General features: G+C 49.6%; 2 protein-coding genes across 4 annotated transcripts in view; one reads left to right on the forward strand and one right to left on the reverse strand.

Annotated features, from left to right (window-relative positions):
* Nucleotides 1-7,536, reverse strand: part of LOC127748782 (uncharacterized) — a 174,703-nt gene extending 167,167 nt beyond the window's left edge. For 2 of the 3 annotated variants that reach the window (XR_008010773.1, XM_052263632.1), the window contains exon 1: nucleotides 7,201-7,536. Coding sequence is in view for 2 of the 3 variants with exons in the window: in XM_052263632.1 (XP_052119592.1) it covers nucleotides 7,201-7,260 (60 nt within the window). In the remaining variant the exon portion in view is untranslated. The remainder of the gene's footprint in view (nucleotides 1-7,200) is intronic. The other variant, XM_052263633.1, reaches the window with a different exon arrangement.
* LOC113217620 (lysosomal aspartic protease) overlaps nucleotides 1-15,795 on the forward strand; it is a 368,266-nt gene that overhangs the window by 278,996 nt on the left and 73,475 nt on the right. The gene's annotated exons all lie outside the window — the stretch shown is intronic.

A 15,795-nucleotide genomic window follows, 5' to 3' on the forward strand; every position in this document is an offset into this window, starting at 1 on the left:
TTCTCGTTACCGATTTCCTATTTTCACCCACACCTCACCTTAAAGACAACACTCACGTGTTCATAAACATGTACACAATAATACTGCTCTCTCTCTATCTATATATACTACTGTATAAATTTGGAATGGCAATTAATGGACAGTCCAGGTCCTCCACCAACCAAGAGGTCAGTTTACTGCCACCAATATAACGTGTTTGCGCGCTTGCAGAAGCGTGTGTGCCGAGGCCTAGCGCAGTAGTTAGCACCTCGCGCAGAACATGACACACTTTTGAAGTCGCACCCCAAATTACGCCCTGTTTTGCAGGATTAACCAGCAAATTCTGACTCAAGTGCCCGGACCTGGAGGATCTTTGCCCACTGAACACACTGATGAAAAAGTGTGCAAACCAGCCGCGCAAATGCAGGTGCCTCGGCAGGTGCTCAACACTTCATTGAACAGTTTTAGGACCTTGCGGCTGGATATTTGAACACTCAAACACTTGCATGAGTTCAACTGCAAAGTTGCGGCCACGCAGCTTTGAGCTGCAACTTTAAAGTATTCAAATTTACAGTGGAGCACTTCGAGTTAGTCAAATTTCTAGTCAATTCCTAGACGTGCGCGTCGTTGATCGGCATACAAGTTGCACACACACTTGTGTTGCCAATGTAATTCAAGGAGGATGGGGCTAAATACGCGCCATGGTTTGAACTTCCCGGGCCCTACTTGCGCAGCCAATGAGAGATTCCGGCCACCGCTAATTCAGTTTTGGGTAACGAGCTAGCTCACAGTCGCCCCTACGCGAAATGTTTACAACAAGCATTAGGGTTGGGTACTCTGGCTCAGCGTCATTCACAAAGTCGCGATCGCGAATTGCTCTGGCTTGAAAATCAAATTAATAGGTTTTAGGTAGCTGGAACCCAATACATCTTTTATTTAAAGGGAACTTCAAAGTCGACTTCTAAGAGACGCAACACCATCTGACGCCCTACTTCGATGAGTTCGTGACGATACGAACGAGAGCCTGGAGCATCGACAGAAGAGGGTAAGGGTACGGAACTCAAGTATTGTCCAACAGCTCAATGTTCCAAAATGCCGATTGATACACAGTTTTGATTTTTTTGAGATGGCGTATATTTTTTAACTTTTAGATTAAGTAGTCACGTGAACAAATTTTACAAGTTAAATAAACAGTCGCCTTGTTTGAGGATGATTTACTCATTTGTAGATGGTAGTGGTCATCAAAACAGAATATCGAAAAGTTCAGTTCAAAGATTCGTATTTCATCGTGTAAAATGTAGTTTGTAGATGGCGCACGTCATCACCTGATGAACCCTCTTGCTGTAAAAATTAACAAAGAATTTCTTGTTAAGTTAAAATATTTTTTTAAACAGTGAATAACAGCTTCCATAATGACAATATGATGCTCCTTTCAAGACCATACAAGGTCAGACATGTTTCACTTTAACTTCCACTTGCGGACAGACGAGATCTTGTTTCCTTTCTGATCATCACGTCTCATTGCCTATAGTTTTCAGGGCCAGACTGAAATTGCGACTTCCACGTGCGCTCATTTGGCACAGTGACTTGGGAAATGCGTCTGCTTGTGCCTCGAGAGAGATTCATTAATGCGACTGAGAGAAAGAGCGAGATAGAAAAGGGTGTGGCAAAAGGGGGAGAGTGAGAAGTGTGTCTCAGTGTTTTAGAGAGATTTAGGCGGGAGTTTTTGAGTTATGGTGCTAATGGTGCTAAAACGGTGGACTACATGATTGAACAGCCTATTACTTGTTCGTCGGTCTAAATTTTGAGTTTTAGGGATTACGAAAAGAAAATGGTGATACTAATGAGAGGAGCCGCCTAGTAGGTTGGCAACTTTGCTGTTATGACAGGGGAGCGGAGCGGGTGGCCTACCCTGGGGTCGGCAGGCGGCCATCTCAGTATTTTTTTTTCCTTCGTAATGGGTGGCGTCGTCAGTCATCTTTAAAGAAGACGCATTCACTGCACAAAGTAACCAATCAAATCAATTTTGAGCTACACAACGTTGGTATTAAACGACTTAGTTGAGTGGGGTGGGGCGGCGGCGGCGGCCGACTCCCGCTTCCTGACAGTGGTGCGGCGTGGCGCGGCGCGGCGAGGCGTGAGTCCAGAACGACATCCACGCACGCCAAACATAAATCGCTGCACGTATACAGTGGCGTGGCGACAAAGCCGCCACATGACGCAATAGCTAAGGGGATCAGAGCAGCAGGACGCTGATCTCGACAGCAGCCGTTTTGGACCAGACGGCTCTCGAGAGCCAATGGGGGAAGAGATGAGGAACCGCTGAGCAGCACCACGATGTGTCCGGCCGAGCAACACCTGAGTCACGTGCGGGTATACACTGAGAGAAGACTCACGCGCGCCGCTGTGTTGTATGCCCCGGCTATGGGTTCAAATTTACCGGCTTACTTGCCTAACTAGAGTGTTGCATTGGTATTCTGCACTTGAATAACTAAAAGAAAAATAATGTATACACTCAAAACGTAGTTCCTTTCGAAGGAAGTACAAGGAAATTCCACCAATTCAAAATCAATTCTCTCAAATCTGAGGAAATTTTCAAAGAAAGCTGTTTCTTTGATTTATTGTCAAAATCAACCAGTCACCACTCTCTTTGATATGATATGGAATCATTTTCCAATTGAATTGCCTTGAATATAACATGACCCTATTTTCTGAGTTTAAAAGAAGAAGGTCTTTATTGGACAACGTTAATAACGTTACCCACATTCGTCATCACTGGCCCATCATCGCTCGTAGAAGGGAACATAACGGACACGGTAGTGAGCGTCGTCAGCCTACCTGCATTGAGAAACCATTTTTCTGGATTTGCCAAAAGCAATGAAGCTCTGGAGTATTTATTACCCCAGAAGATCTACCACCAAACATAATTTAATTAAAATTGTACCTCGGTGTTGCCTAAAACTCCGTCAGACGCAGAGCAGTGAAACCCATCGCAGCCTCGCCCTGCTCGGCCAGCGAGCGCGGCCGCCCAGCCGCCCCAGAGACAAATCGCCCGTCAGCGCCACGTCGCGCCTCGCCCGGCCCAGCGCGGCCTGCCCACGGACCACGATTCCATGAGATTTTGTGTCTCGCTGTAAGCCATATCCCGATAGGGCATCAGGGCTATCCCGACCAGTTAGAGAGAAGGGAGGGGGGGACAGTGATAAAGAGGAAGTGAAAGGGATGAAGCGTGTCGCACTTAATATTGAGGCGCGAAACTGTGTCCGTCTCACTCCCACGCTTCGTTGGCCCTCTCTCTCACACACGCACACACATTCACACACATACGTACACAGAGAGATAGAGAGAAGTACGGAAGGAGAGAGACGCCCAGGGTGGCGCCCCCGCTGCGCTTAGGCGCCGGCACGCTTGCGTCCTGATATGCAAAGTAGATAAGCTCTTCAACCGTTTTAAGCCGCTTCTGTTCGAATGCCTCAGCCCTCGGCTGGCAGAGACCGCACACTGGAAACGCAAGTGTCAGTGAATAGTGTTGCACACTTGTAGTTGTATAGATGGCCATTCTAACACTCACTGTGAGAATTTTCCTTTGGAATTAACAGTCTTCGTGCCTTCTTGTGTACGAATGCCGTTTACACACCTACACACCTACAAGTGTGCGACATTCACACACTATGCTTTCCAGAGTAAAATGTACAAACCAGGGGCGAGGTGAGAAACGAAATTGAACCACTTCCGCCGGCGCGCACTTCCTGTCGTGCGAATAGTGGGGTCCTTATCCACCCCTCGCATCGGATGCCTTTCATCGTCCAGGGGCGCCCCTGCGCCCAGGGGAGTGGGCCTTTCACCACCTGTGCGAATTTAGACGTGAACAATGTAGTCAATTTAGGACCCTCACGACGCGTGGGGGGCCCGCCGGGCTGGGCTGAGTCGAGCCGGTGAGAGCCACATGATGGTGGCTAAACGATTAAACAGTCCTTTATATCGGTATCGCATTCGGCATTTACCAGGTTGTATAAAATGAGAGGCTGTAAAATTACACGAATGTAAGCAAACAAACCGTCCACCATTCTATACAGTTTCTGAATCCGTTCCTCAACGGTATTACTCTTCCGAAATCAACCACTCGGGCAACACCCCAAAAAGCCTCTAGAATTTGCGAACCGTCTCTTTGGTACGTGGTACGTTATAATCACTTTAAACGCGCGGAAGCATGGAACTAATGTGACAACAAACAGGCACATTTTGGCGAGTCTGCTTTCGCTCCTGTCGAGCGGCGGCGGCAGGGCGTGGCAGAGTGCGGCAGGGCTGTGCGCGAAATTGCTCATTCTTCCTGGGGCGTCCCTTCCCCCGGAACAATATCCGATACCTCGATCAACATCTGATGATACATCAGTTACGTGTACTTTCATAGGCCACGTCCCGCCACGCCCCGCCGGCTTCCCTTCGAGATATCGAAAGTGCGACCCCGCTGATCGGTGGATCACGCTTCCGTCGATATCTCGATGCGTGACGTCACGCGTCATGCTAGCGGAAGTTGCAAAGGAGCTACCGCGATACAATGTGTACACACGGGAGCGAAGAGGGGGTGCAACGGGATACACTGCACACTAACTGCATTCGCATTTTTTTTATTTTTTTTTTTAAATAACGTTTTCGATTATTTCTCAGGAGTCCCATGTATCTGAAAAGCGATTGCAATAAATTCACGTTTTATTCTACTCAGAACTCTAGAACTTAATAGGGGTATACTTGAATGCTGTATTTCCTGAACACCTCTTTGAATGCGGGAGATAAGGAGGTACTTCACACGTACACACGTGGGGATTGCAAGTAAATCTAGAAAAATTTACTAAACTAATTATATTTTTTCTGCCTCAAAACAGAACGCGAACAAAGAATTTGGCGCACCACTGTATTTTGATAAAATCACCATTACTGCTGAAAATAGAAAGACTTGGCGCTTGCGCTGGGTGGTGCCGTTGGCCGAAGCCCTGCAAGGGGCACTCACTGCGCCGCCGCAGCCCCCGCAGGCCGCGCGAGCCCAGACCGCTGACAGTACCGCGACCTGCCCCACTGCCAAACACAGGGCCGCGCTCTAAGGAGCGGGCGGGGACCTAAACAACATGTGGACACATTTTGTGTTTTGTTGTTTTCGCCGGAGACAAAAGGAAAACCAGTTGTTAGTATTTTCGCCACAAGCCACCATAATCCTGCAATCAACGTGTTTAGCACCGTTCCTTATAGGACGAGTCGACCGGGAACCTGATAGAGGGGTGCCCTATAAGGCTAAACGCACTGCCAGGCTAAAAGCCCCGGAAGGTGATCTATGCGTCAGGAGGGGACCATCGGTCAGTGCATACATACTTTTAGTCACCAGCCAGTAAGGGCAAAAATCCGTCTGCGCTCCTCGGGCAAGGAATTTATCATCAACATTCTTTGGCTTTACAAAAAACTCGGTGTAATGCTAACATTCTTTTGAAAATATGAACAAAAATATTAGTTTGAATAGTTCGTCACGTTTGCTCGAACATAACAGTATGAAAGCGGCGAAAAAATGTCATGACGATTTAAACTACACAAGCCAATCAAAACGAAAATTCTTCTTCAATATTCCTCATAGAATAGCTTCAAAAGAGCTACCATAGGATGCGTCTTAGAGTGCTTTATTTCTAGGTTTCACAAACATACTAATTTTCCAAATCGTCACCCAGTTTCAGTGTATGTTTTCAGACAGCCCTGAAATAAATCATTCTGGGACATATCACATGGTAGCTCCAGTAGCTAGTTTAAGATTTCTTTTCACGAGGAAAGTCAAAAAGGTATTTACATTTCAAAATTGTCATTGTTCTACGAGTTGGTGGGAGAAAACTCCAAGCGCATGCATGGCATGTATTCTGTAAATACATTGGGCATTGCATGATCCGGCATGATCACGGTATAGTTGCATGCCAAAAAGGTGCAAGACGCGTTGCATGCTGTTGAATTTGGAGAACACGAGTGTTAGTTATAGACTCTCGCTAGTTCTACACGCAATTTTACAGTGATCGGAGAATAATCTTTCACTGTACAAAAAAGTACGGCATTAACAAACAACAGAAAAAACAAAATAGTTAAAACTGTTTCATTGTAAACCGTAGGATAGATTGAGTGCAGATTTTCAGAAATGTAATATTTCTCAATAACAGCCCTAAACTGTTGAGCTGTTGTTAATGCTATATAGGCTACTTTTGCCAGTGCTGATCTGCTGATAGATACTATTTACAGCTGATGTATACTTTTTGTTTGTGATTTTAGTTTTCCGCCCCCAAGGACAAAAATAAATTAGCTATTTCAGCACATCTTTAGCTAGGACACCTAACGTGTTTGCTGCCAGCCTGACCTGACAAGCAAGGTGTTAGACTAGTACAAAATATGTATTTGTTAAATATGCTTAATTCTTACTTGTGAGAAACGAGACAGTTTGTTTTCGGTAGCTAACTGTCCCTAAGCTCGTGTGACTAAATTTTCCTTATCTGTGTTGGCTCAGGCATGTTTTGTCCAGCAGCCAACACCCACAACAAAATATGTATGGGGTGGGCCAACTAAAGGTTAGATCTACCAACTAATCCTCGACAGCTACCGCAGCTTGAGTTTGCTTATGGCAGCTTACGTCTAGTTTAGTCAAGCGAATTCTACTAGCTATTAGGGCTGAAGCCCAAACATCAAGGTTGTTTATTCGCACTTGACTGCTTGCCTTTCATCCCAGTCTCAACGCGCGCGGTGGCGCAGTGCCTCCGAGTTGGCGCGCAGCGTCAAAGGGCGAGGGTTCAACAACACCCACTCGGGTCGGTTCTAATTCCTTGTCGTGGGCATGAAAAGTGAGGTAGAACGCACTCTTAACAACGTAAATGGAACAACTGTGCAAAAATTCAACTTTAATCATTTTTTTCGCATTTTTTAATTTTTTTTTATCCAGCATTAGTTCTTACAGCTGACGTGATTATTGATTATGTTATAATAAACAACGCATAATGGCTCTCACAGCTAACGCATTGCTTGTAACGCTGACAGCTAACACATTAGCCATCACACACAGCACACAGTTTGGCCAGGTTTTCCTGCCCCCTGGTCCAAGTTCTCAATTGGCAATAAAGTTAAACAATATATACAAAATTTCCCTGCTCCAATAACCTTAGATCTAATTTTTTCGAGGGAATGTGTGTATTTTAAAACATAAGTTACCTTTGATCGTAGCGGCAGGCTCGCGTAATCCACTGAACGGTCATGCTGGTCATCCGACATAATCCAAGAGGGTAGATGTATCACTGTCTATGGCACTGCGACTGTCTCTCCCCGTCTCTCTCCCACTCTCTCTGCAGGGGTGCCTATAGGGTGACGGGCAGGGGAGTGAGGGGAGACGGTAGGGTGTAACGTATCTAGCCTGTCAAGTCTAATGATTTCAGTGTCTGTTCCCAGTTCACACAATGCAAGGGGGGTCACCGAAATGAATATCAATGAACGAGTGAACCTGTCGTGAGAATGCAGGGGCATGTCTGGCAGCGGGTCCCAGCGGCGCGAGGAGGGGGAGGGGGAGGGGGGGGGGCTAACTGACTCGTCGGGTATGCGGCGGGGGGCGGCGTGGGGTCACCCCCGCGATAAGAAAACATTAACTGCTCAGGGCCACACCGAAACTTTTTACTTAGGCCGGCAATGCACGCACACAGGCACGCACGCACGCACGCACGCACGCACACGGGCACGCACGCACGCACGCACAGGGCAATAAGCACGCGAGGGACGAAGCGGCACACGTGCGGCAGACAGGATCATCCCCCGGGCTGACGGGGACGGGCGTCAAACGTTCCTGACGTATCGGAATAATGGGTATGAATTGTGTGATGGAGAGTATATCGACTAGCCTAGGCGCAGGTCGGGAGCTGGGCTCACAGCCGCACCCCCGGTCCGACAGCCGGCAGACAGCGGGACCCCGTTATCGCACTAATCCGTGTCGTCCGGCCTGGGCATCGTCAGTCCTGTATCGTCCTTTGGGCATCCAGAGGAGACGCGGCCGTCCTGCCCGAACGACCCTCGCGATGACGCGTTCGATTCCAGCCCCAATCCTGCTCCACCCGGCACCCCTGCTGCCCCCTGTCAGTCCGTCGCAGTCACTGTCACCACACTCACATACACGCACGCACACGCTCACACTCGCGGGCCGTCATGCCGTGCGGCGGGCGGCAGCCTCCTCGCGCGAGGACTGCCAGCTGCGCACTGACTGAACCGCGCCGGGCCGGGCGGCCAGGCCGGGCCCTCCGCCCGAGCCGAGCCGAGCCCAGCCCAGCCCAGCCGAGCGCCCCCGGCCGCCGCCGCCGCGACGCGCCGCGACGCCCAACGCGTCCCTTCCGCTCTTTTTGCCCCTGGAGATTGACGCCTCCATAGACGTCGCCGTCACAGGGGAGAATAACTCGAGAATCGTAAGTACGACTGTAAGTGCGACTGTGGTGAGGCTGGCTGGCATCCTTAACGAGCACTTCGGTCGTCCACTAGGAAGTTACCGAGGTGTACTACTGCAATTCACTAGAGCAACAAAGATGAGTCGTCGCACTTTTCATTAACCCTCGCACTTTTATTCACTGCGATTGACTACCTTCAGAAAATTATACCGCCGTCGAAACATCTACACACTTCTGTCCTACCAGTAATAGTTCCATGGCACTAGCGTCGCTCGTCGTAGGGCAGTGCAACTACGAACGTGGAGGAGTTGGATGGTGGATGAGCCACCTGGTAGACGCGCCGTCTAGTGGAGTGCCCGTGACTGCCTCCGTACAGCGAGCATCGCTGTGATTCAAACCGACACGCACACGCGTAATGACATTGAAAAGTGTCGTGTTTGGACGCGCAGCCGGGGCCCTGCAGTCCACCAGCCCACGTGACAAACGGTGCAGCCGCGGCTGCAGCCACCACGACGCTCCCTTTCACTGAGCCTCGGCCTGGGCACTGACAAATGCTACTCCGAAATGGCGGCCATGCCATCCATATCCTCCCTACCTCTCTTACTCTGTCAATTCAAATGTGTACACTTCAAACAAAGTGTGCATGGCAGGTGTACTAAAGTTATAATGTGAACAAATGGGTGTATACATTTTTTAAAAACGCACATGGTCATGTACACATGTACACATTCATAAATTAAATACGTGCATGGGCATGTACTCATCTGAATTAACAGGACAAAACTCGAGTGGAGCTCAAAAGTACAAAGCAAATGACTAAAAACTGGTATTAGTGACGCGTATCCCCCCAAAAGTCCTCGACACGACACCAAGACGGCGAGATAAAGGGGGAGGACGGGGGAGAGTGGGGGAGGACATGGGAGAGTGGGAGGCGGAGGGGCAATGAATGGGGGGCGGCTAGCGCACGACCTACCGCAACCCCCTCCGCCTCCTCACACCGGCCCGCCGAGGCTCGCCCCGCCCCGCCACACCACGCCCTGCCACGCCCCGTTGAGCCGCCAGCATTAATCACATCAGCATCAGCATTTGATGTGATGAAGGAAAGTTAAATGCGCACGCGAAGTAAGTCAATGGAAGCTGGAAGCTTTTCACGCTAAAACATTCATAAGCTCGCAATTTCTTGACGAAGTCTATTATTAAACTGACTACCCACGAGAATAAATTGCGAGCGGCGCAACTGGGATTTGATTTTTCTTTGCAGCAAATCGTTCGAGCAATTGAGAAACGAGTCTCGCCCGATCTCGTCGCGAACATTAACTTGCGTGTAGAACAAACTACTTTTCGCTCGACTTTTCCTTACAGTTTCTCACCTTTTCTCGCCGAGAAGGTGCCCCGCTCCGCTTTCCAACCTCAACGCGCGCTGTTGTCCCCTAGTGCAAATCAATGTTCACAGCAGAGGGGGGAGAGGGGGAAAGGGGAGGAGGGTAGAGGGGGAGAGGGAGAGGAGGTGCACGCCACCGCAGCCGCAACCCAGCGGTCCTGTTTTATTGAGTGACCGGGTCCCCGCGCTGATTGCACGCAGTGCACTACTGCCTCCAAAAGCTGTGTGTGTCTGTCTGTGTCTGTGTGTGCGTGTGCGTGTTTTGAACGTTTGTGTGAGTCCGCCCCTGCGCCCTACGCCCCCTTCCGACAGCGCCGGCTAGGGTTTCACAGTGCCGCGTGTCCTCGCGCACGAGTGTGTGTGTGTGTGTTACAAACATGGAGCAAAGAAAAAGTGTCCCGCACGCGCTATTTTCAGCGCGGCGTCTCGTCTTGTTGCGCCCCTCCCTCCCCTTCATCAGCTCTCCTCACACCCCGCCGTATTCAACACATTTAGAATCCTTCTGCTCCCCTAGGAGAAAACATTTTTCCATCGAGAAGCAAATATATTGGGCCACGACGGTGAGGTGAGGGCATATGTTACAACAAAAATCAAATAAATACACAAGACGGTGACAAGTGCACGGACGTGCAGCTGTGAACAGACTCGCCACGTCATTGAACGCGCATGAGACGGTTCTTAGAGCACGGGCACACGAGAGAGAGGAGGGGGCGGGGCAGATGCCTATCGCGAGGTTCGTTATGGATATCGATAGGTAATGAAGAAGAAAGTGAGGATTCAATGCGATCCGGGCGTAGGAAGGACTGCGGTGGGCGGAATACGGGGATCGGCACAGGCTGGGCGTGGATACTAGAAGCTATCGGACAAAGGGGCGGGGCGAGTAGCCAGGATAAAGCAGGGGACGACGAGAAGCACGGTAAAAACAAGGTCTGAATATTTGAGGGAAAAGAGGAAACTTTGAGGAACTCCCATAATTTAAATGAAACTCCTGAGGTTTTAAGGACATATCAAAAAGTTGTGGACATTCTGAATTTTTTTACAGGAGGCTTCCTTAAAACGTAGATGCTAAAATTCCCTATTTTATCTCCAAAAAAAATCAGACATTATTTTTACCGTGGGAAAAATACTAATAATTTTACTTTACATACATTTTTAAAAATTAAAAGTTAAAGGGAAACGGCAAATGAATAAATAACGTTTGTCTTGTCGTTTTTTTGTGTTTGTCTCGGGGGGGGGGGGGTTACCAGTCACTAGAATTGCACGAGAGTCTCTATCAAGCTTGCAGTGGCACAGGCATAAGCCTACGTCAGACACCAAATCGATTGTAGAAGCCGGCTATCGAGGGGGCCAACACTTCGATTTAGGATGTACACAGGATTGTGATTGCAGGGATTCCACGTGAATTTTAAGGGATTTCACATGAGTTTTGTTAAATTTCTGGCTATATAACCATTACATTTGGATGATAAGGTGAAATTTAGTGATATTTTCGGATATTTTCTTAAAATTTGGTAAATTCTTACACAGAACACATAAGGATTCCATAGGGATTACGCAGGGATTACACTTCCATCTGTACACAGGATTACGCGAGAGGTGGCCTCCTCGTCGGCTGTATTGCGTTCCTCAAAGCAGAAGGGCGGGCTGAAGAAGAGAGGCGACGCTGGCCACTCGCCTCACTGGCTTGCTGACTGACTGACTTGCTGACTGACTGACTTGCTGACTGACTGACTTGCTGACTGACTGACTTGCTGACTTACTGACTTGCTGACTGACTGGAGGAGAATGCTGTCCCGAGCAGGTGGTGCCGTACTGGTTACGCGCGTGGAAGTGGGGTGAACCGCCGGCGTAACAGGGAAAAAATGGCGGAGAATAAATATATAAGAAAATAGGAAACGAGTGGAGTCGGCAACTACTGTGGGGATAAGCGGGGATAAGGCGGAAGAGACGGGCGAGCGGCAAGACCGTACGGGGAGGTGAGAGGGAGGGAGGGAGGGAGACTTATTTTATAGTGGAGCTGAATGAGAAGGTGAGCAAAAGCGCACGCGCGCTCGTGCACACAACGGCGGCAGCGTTGCGCGACATTCTCGTCAAATTGACACGACGTCCTTCGAAACGTCACACAAATAGATTGACAGGGTGCCAACACATCGTGAGCGCTCACCTGCTGGAGGGGGGAGCGACCATGTGGGGTCGTGTGTGTTTTCATTCACGTGACGTCCACTTGAAAAAGGGTTTGCAACTGCAGTTGACATAGCATAATACTTACTGAAGCGTGTTTTTCGGGCGCGCGCGGAAATAAGTTATAAAGTAAGAAACAATCGGGTTATCAAACCTGGAACTTTTATCGGAACTCTTTATCAAAACGGACAACCTTTACCTTCGAGAGATAGGCATAAGGGACTGTCTCAAAAGTATCTTTAACAACGGGCTTCTGTCCATATCTACGCCAACTTTTCATCACAAGTCCATTGAAGAATGCGTGTGGGACTGGGCTAAAACCTTACGGTGTTTCAGTTTCGGATCATTTGAAGCTGGCCGCTTTGGCCTGCCGCCCAGCAGGTCCGGAGGAGGCGGCCCCCGGCGCTGGCTCTGGCGCTGCCCGGCCCAAGGGCTGAGCGACCCATCAATCGAGCCACTTAAACGCTGACTTCCTCCGCCTCTCGCCGAGCGCCGCTGCTGCACCGTGTGGTCCAGTCGGGCCCGACCCGCCCCGCCGCACGGGAGCGCGCCCCCCTGGCGGGCGGCAGCGGGCGGCAGAGACTCGCAGGACGGCTACCTCCTCGCGCCCCTCCCGCGTATTGACTTATGAGTCCGGCCCCCTCGTCTCACCTGCAACAGAAAGAGGGTACAGCGCGTTAGAGGGAGGGCGAGCACGCCAAAGGAGTCAAGGATCAGTGGCAATGAGTGCTCGTTTTAATCGAACAGGAGAACGCTTAACCAGAGACGAGCAAAGCAGCACACTTTAACGAGAGAGGTGGGAACGAAACACACACACACACACGCACACCACGGCGAGTGAAGGGCCCGCAGGAGGCGGCTGATCACAAGAAAGACAATAGCTTTTCGGAACTGGTCGGTGAGCTGTGGGTGGCTGAGGTGCTCGGGTACCGCCCGCCCCGGCCACGCACGCACGGTCCAATTTCACCCGTCAGCCAAGGTAATAACTTTCACTCAAAATTCGAAAATATAACTCATTTTCCTCCTAAGAGCAATAACGAAATAATTTCTCCCAGAAGCACAATGGTTTGACGAGTGCGCTTTAGTGACTGGTGTAGACACTGCAGGACCATTGTCATTCGCCACTCTGAGGAGAGAAATGCAGGTAAGATGTTTGCAAAACAAACGCATACCTCGGGTACTTGAATAAATACAGTAAAGGTTACCCATACTCGACAGTATATTCTAAGAGCTTTTAATATTGCGTAGCTCAAATATTACAAACAACATTTTTAAGCAACATTTGACAATACAGTGTATTACCACGAGAGGCACGCTAGGGCTCGGTACGTAACGCCTGATGAGACCCTACCTTAACAACGGTCCTAACAGTGATTAAAACAACCCGGTAATTCCTGGGGGCAGGAACTCGGGCAGGAAGCCACACCAAGGAAAGGGAAACGTCCAGGCTGCTAGTAGGTCCTCACTGCACAAGTCTTAAATCACACAATGTCAAGACAGCAAAATAATCCACTTGGTTCACGGTACAAAAACTTTCTTGTATTACAAGACCCGGTCTTGGATCTTCGAGAACGCCAATGGCATCCAAGACCAGGTCTTGAAATACAAAAAACTATTTCTACCGACTGGAGACGGACATTTCCAGCTTTATTTCGGTCGTGAATTATCAGAAAAGGACTGATCGAGAGACGTAAAAGCTGAACAGGCCGAATCTGGCCCGCATTTCACTCCAGCAGAGAAACGGCAGCACGTAAAATATGGAGAAATGTCATTTTTCTCCCCAAACGCCTTTTCTCGAAGCGACGTCCATTGTTTCCCTTCCGACTGGTCCAGCAGGGCCCTATCGGCCATCTCCGGCGCGCGGCCGCGGCACGTGGGGGCGTGCAGCCGCGTGCAGGGGCGTGCAGGGGCATGCAGGGGCGTGCAGCGCTCCTGGACCTGCAATTACTGTATCGCCCCCGGCCTGCAAACTGCAGAGCAGAACGCATACAAATGGATAGGACCTGACGCTGTAAATCTTATTGATGAGTTTCATCCCGATATGTGGAAGGGCGCCGCCTGTGCAGCAGACTGATACCAATTGACAAGAAAATTACAAGGAAAGGTGTCAAACTAAAAGACTCAGAGTCTCTGGTCAACACATCAACGCTCGCAAGTCCTAGAATAACGTTAGTCGTTATTTAACCCCCGCCTTGGGTGCAGCTTGAGATGCGTGACAAAGGGTTTCCCTCCCGCGGTGTGCCGCCCCGGCGCTGTGCGAGACTCTCGTGCCTTCGGGGCCGCCTCGTGCGTGGAGCTCTCCGCGGCCCCTTATTAGAGTGCATAAAGGCGAAAGTGTCTCCGATGGCCCCCGGACATCTTGTCCCCGGCGCCGCCCGACCCGCCCGGCCCGGGCCGCCCAAACCCCAAAGGTCACTGCGGTGCTCCAGGCGCCATGTTGTGTCCTGCGCCCTGCCGTGCCCTGCACCGCCGGGGCCCGGCCCTGTGCCCTGCCCCGTACCTTTCGGCAGGACGCATAACTTTACTTTCACTGCCGTGAATAGAAATAATAAACGACGTTTGAAGAGCGCTGCTGCTGCTGCAGAGCGCTTTTGTGCAACCGATTTAGCATTTTGGCAGCAGAGCAGGAGGAGAGGCTCGGGGCGCAGCCAGCGGCTCAGAGGAGCTCTTGTGGGTGCGTCGATACCGAACGAGTGAAAGAGTCACGCAAGTGAACCCCTGGGAGCGACTGCCCCGCTCTGCCTCTTTCGTTTTCATTTTGTTTTATCGCCAAGGGAAAAAAACGCGGAATGAATCAATACATGATTGTGTTGCAGGGTGGCCAAATCATCCCATAACTAACACTTTTCCTTTAGAGTCACCTCATTCGATTATATGACTGAGAAAGGCACTTCTCATTGAATAAGTCCTTGTCCCGAAAAAACGGTGTGTTATTGCTCTCGTAGATTTTACGGGAACTTTTTCGAAAATAAAGTCAAAATGGTCAACGTGTCAAATTACAAAACATTTCGATACTAGACACAAGGTGATTTGCTCCGAAGACCACTATCTGATTGTCTGAGAAAATTAACGACATTTTCAATCAAAGCTCGTATAAAATTGCGACCGCGACATATTGCTTGTAAGTGGTGAAATAGGGAAACTATCGCCAACACTGTAAGTAAAGGAGTGAGCAAATTCAATCCAAAGAGAGCGAGGTTGAGAATCCAATTTTATGACTGCTGGGGGAACGATATTAGTTACATCGCTCGTTTGGAGTAAGTTTCGCGACATTTTTTGGTTCCAAGTAAGACTAATTTTCAGTCATTTTCGCAAACATCGCTCGTTTGGAGTCGTTTTTGCGACATTTTCAGTTACGAAAAAGATTCACACTGAGTCATTTCGTAAACAAAAGAACAGAGCGATGTCGGGCAAGAAAACTCGCTCTTCGTTTTACAGGGGCTCATTCGGGGTGAGGCCAGTGTCAACGCTTGCTTCTGATTCCGTGCGTGGGGCAGGGGACGGCATCAGGCGCACGCAAATGTTATGGCGGATTATAATCTGCGAGCGCGGGCGGGCCGCACGACACTCATCCGACACAGGCCGTGATCTGCAAGAATACACTGAGCACAACGTGGACCAAACGAGAACACAACCCCAACAGTAAACGTAGGTCTTCACGGTCTTCGCACTCTGGAAATGGTTGAAACCAACACCCTTTTGAGGGTGTTAAGTGTCCTCAGTACCTTTTAAGAGGCACTACGAGGCACAAAAAGCTTAGCACCCCTCGAAAACTTGAATATACCTCCAAGGAGCTAACATTTTGTGGATTTGGACTTTTTC

This window comes from Frankliniella occidentalis, unplaced genomic scaffold (genome assembly GCF_000697945.3).
Source record: "Frankliniella occidentalis isolate FOCC.00 unplaced genomic scaffold, Focc_3.1 Scaffold13, whole genome shotgun sequence".
NCBI classification, from domain to species: Eukaryota; Metazoa; Arthropoda; class Insecta; order Thysanoptera; family Thripidae; genus Frankliniella; species Frankliniella occidentalis.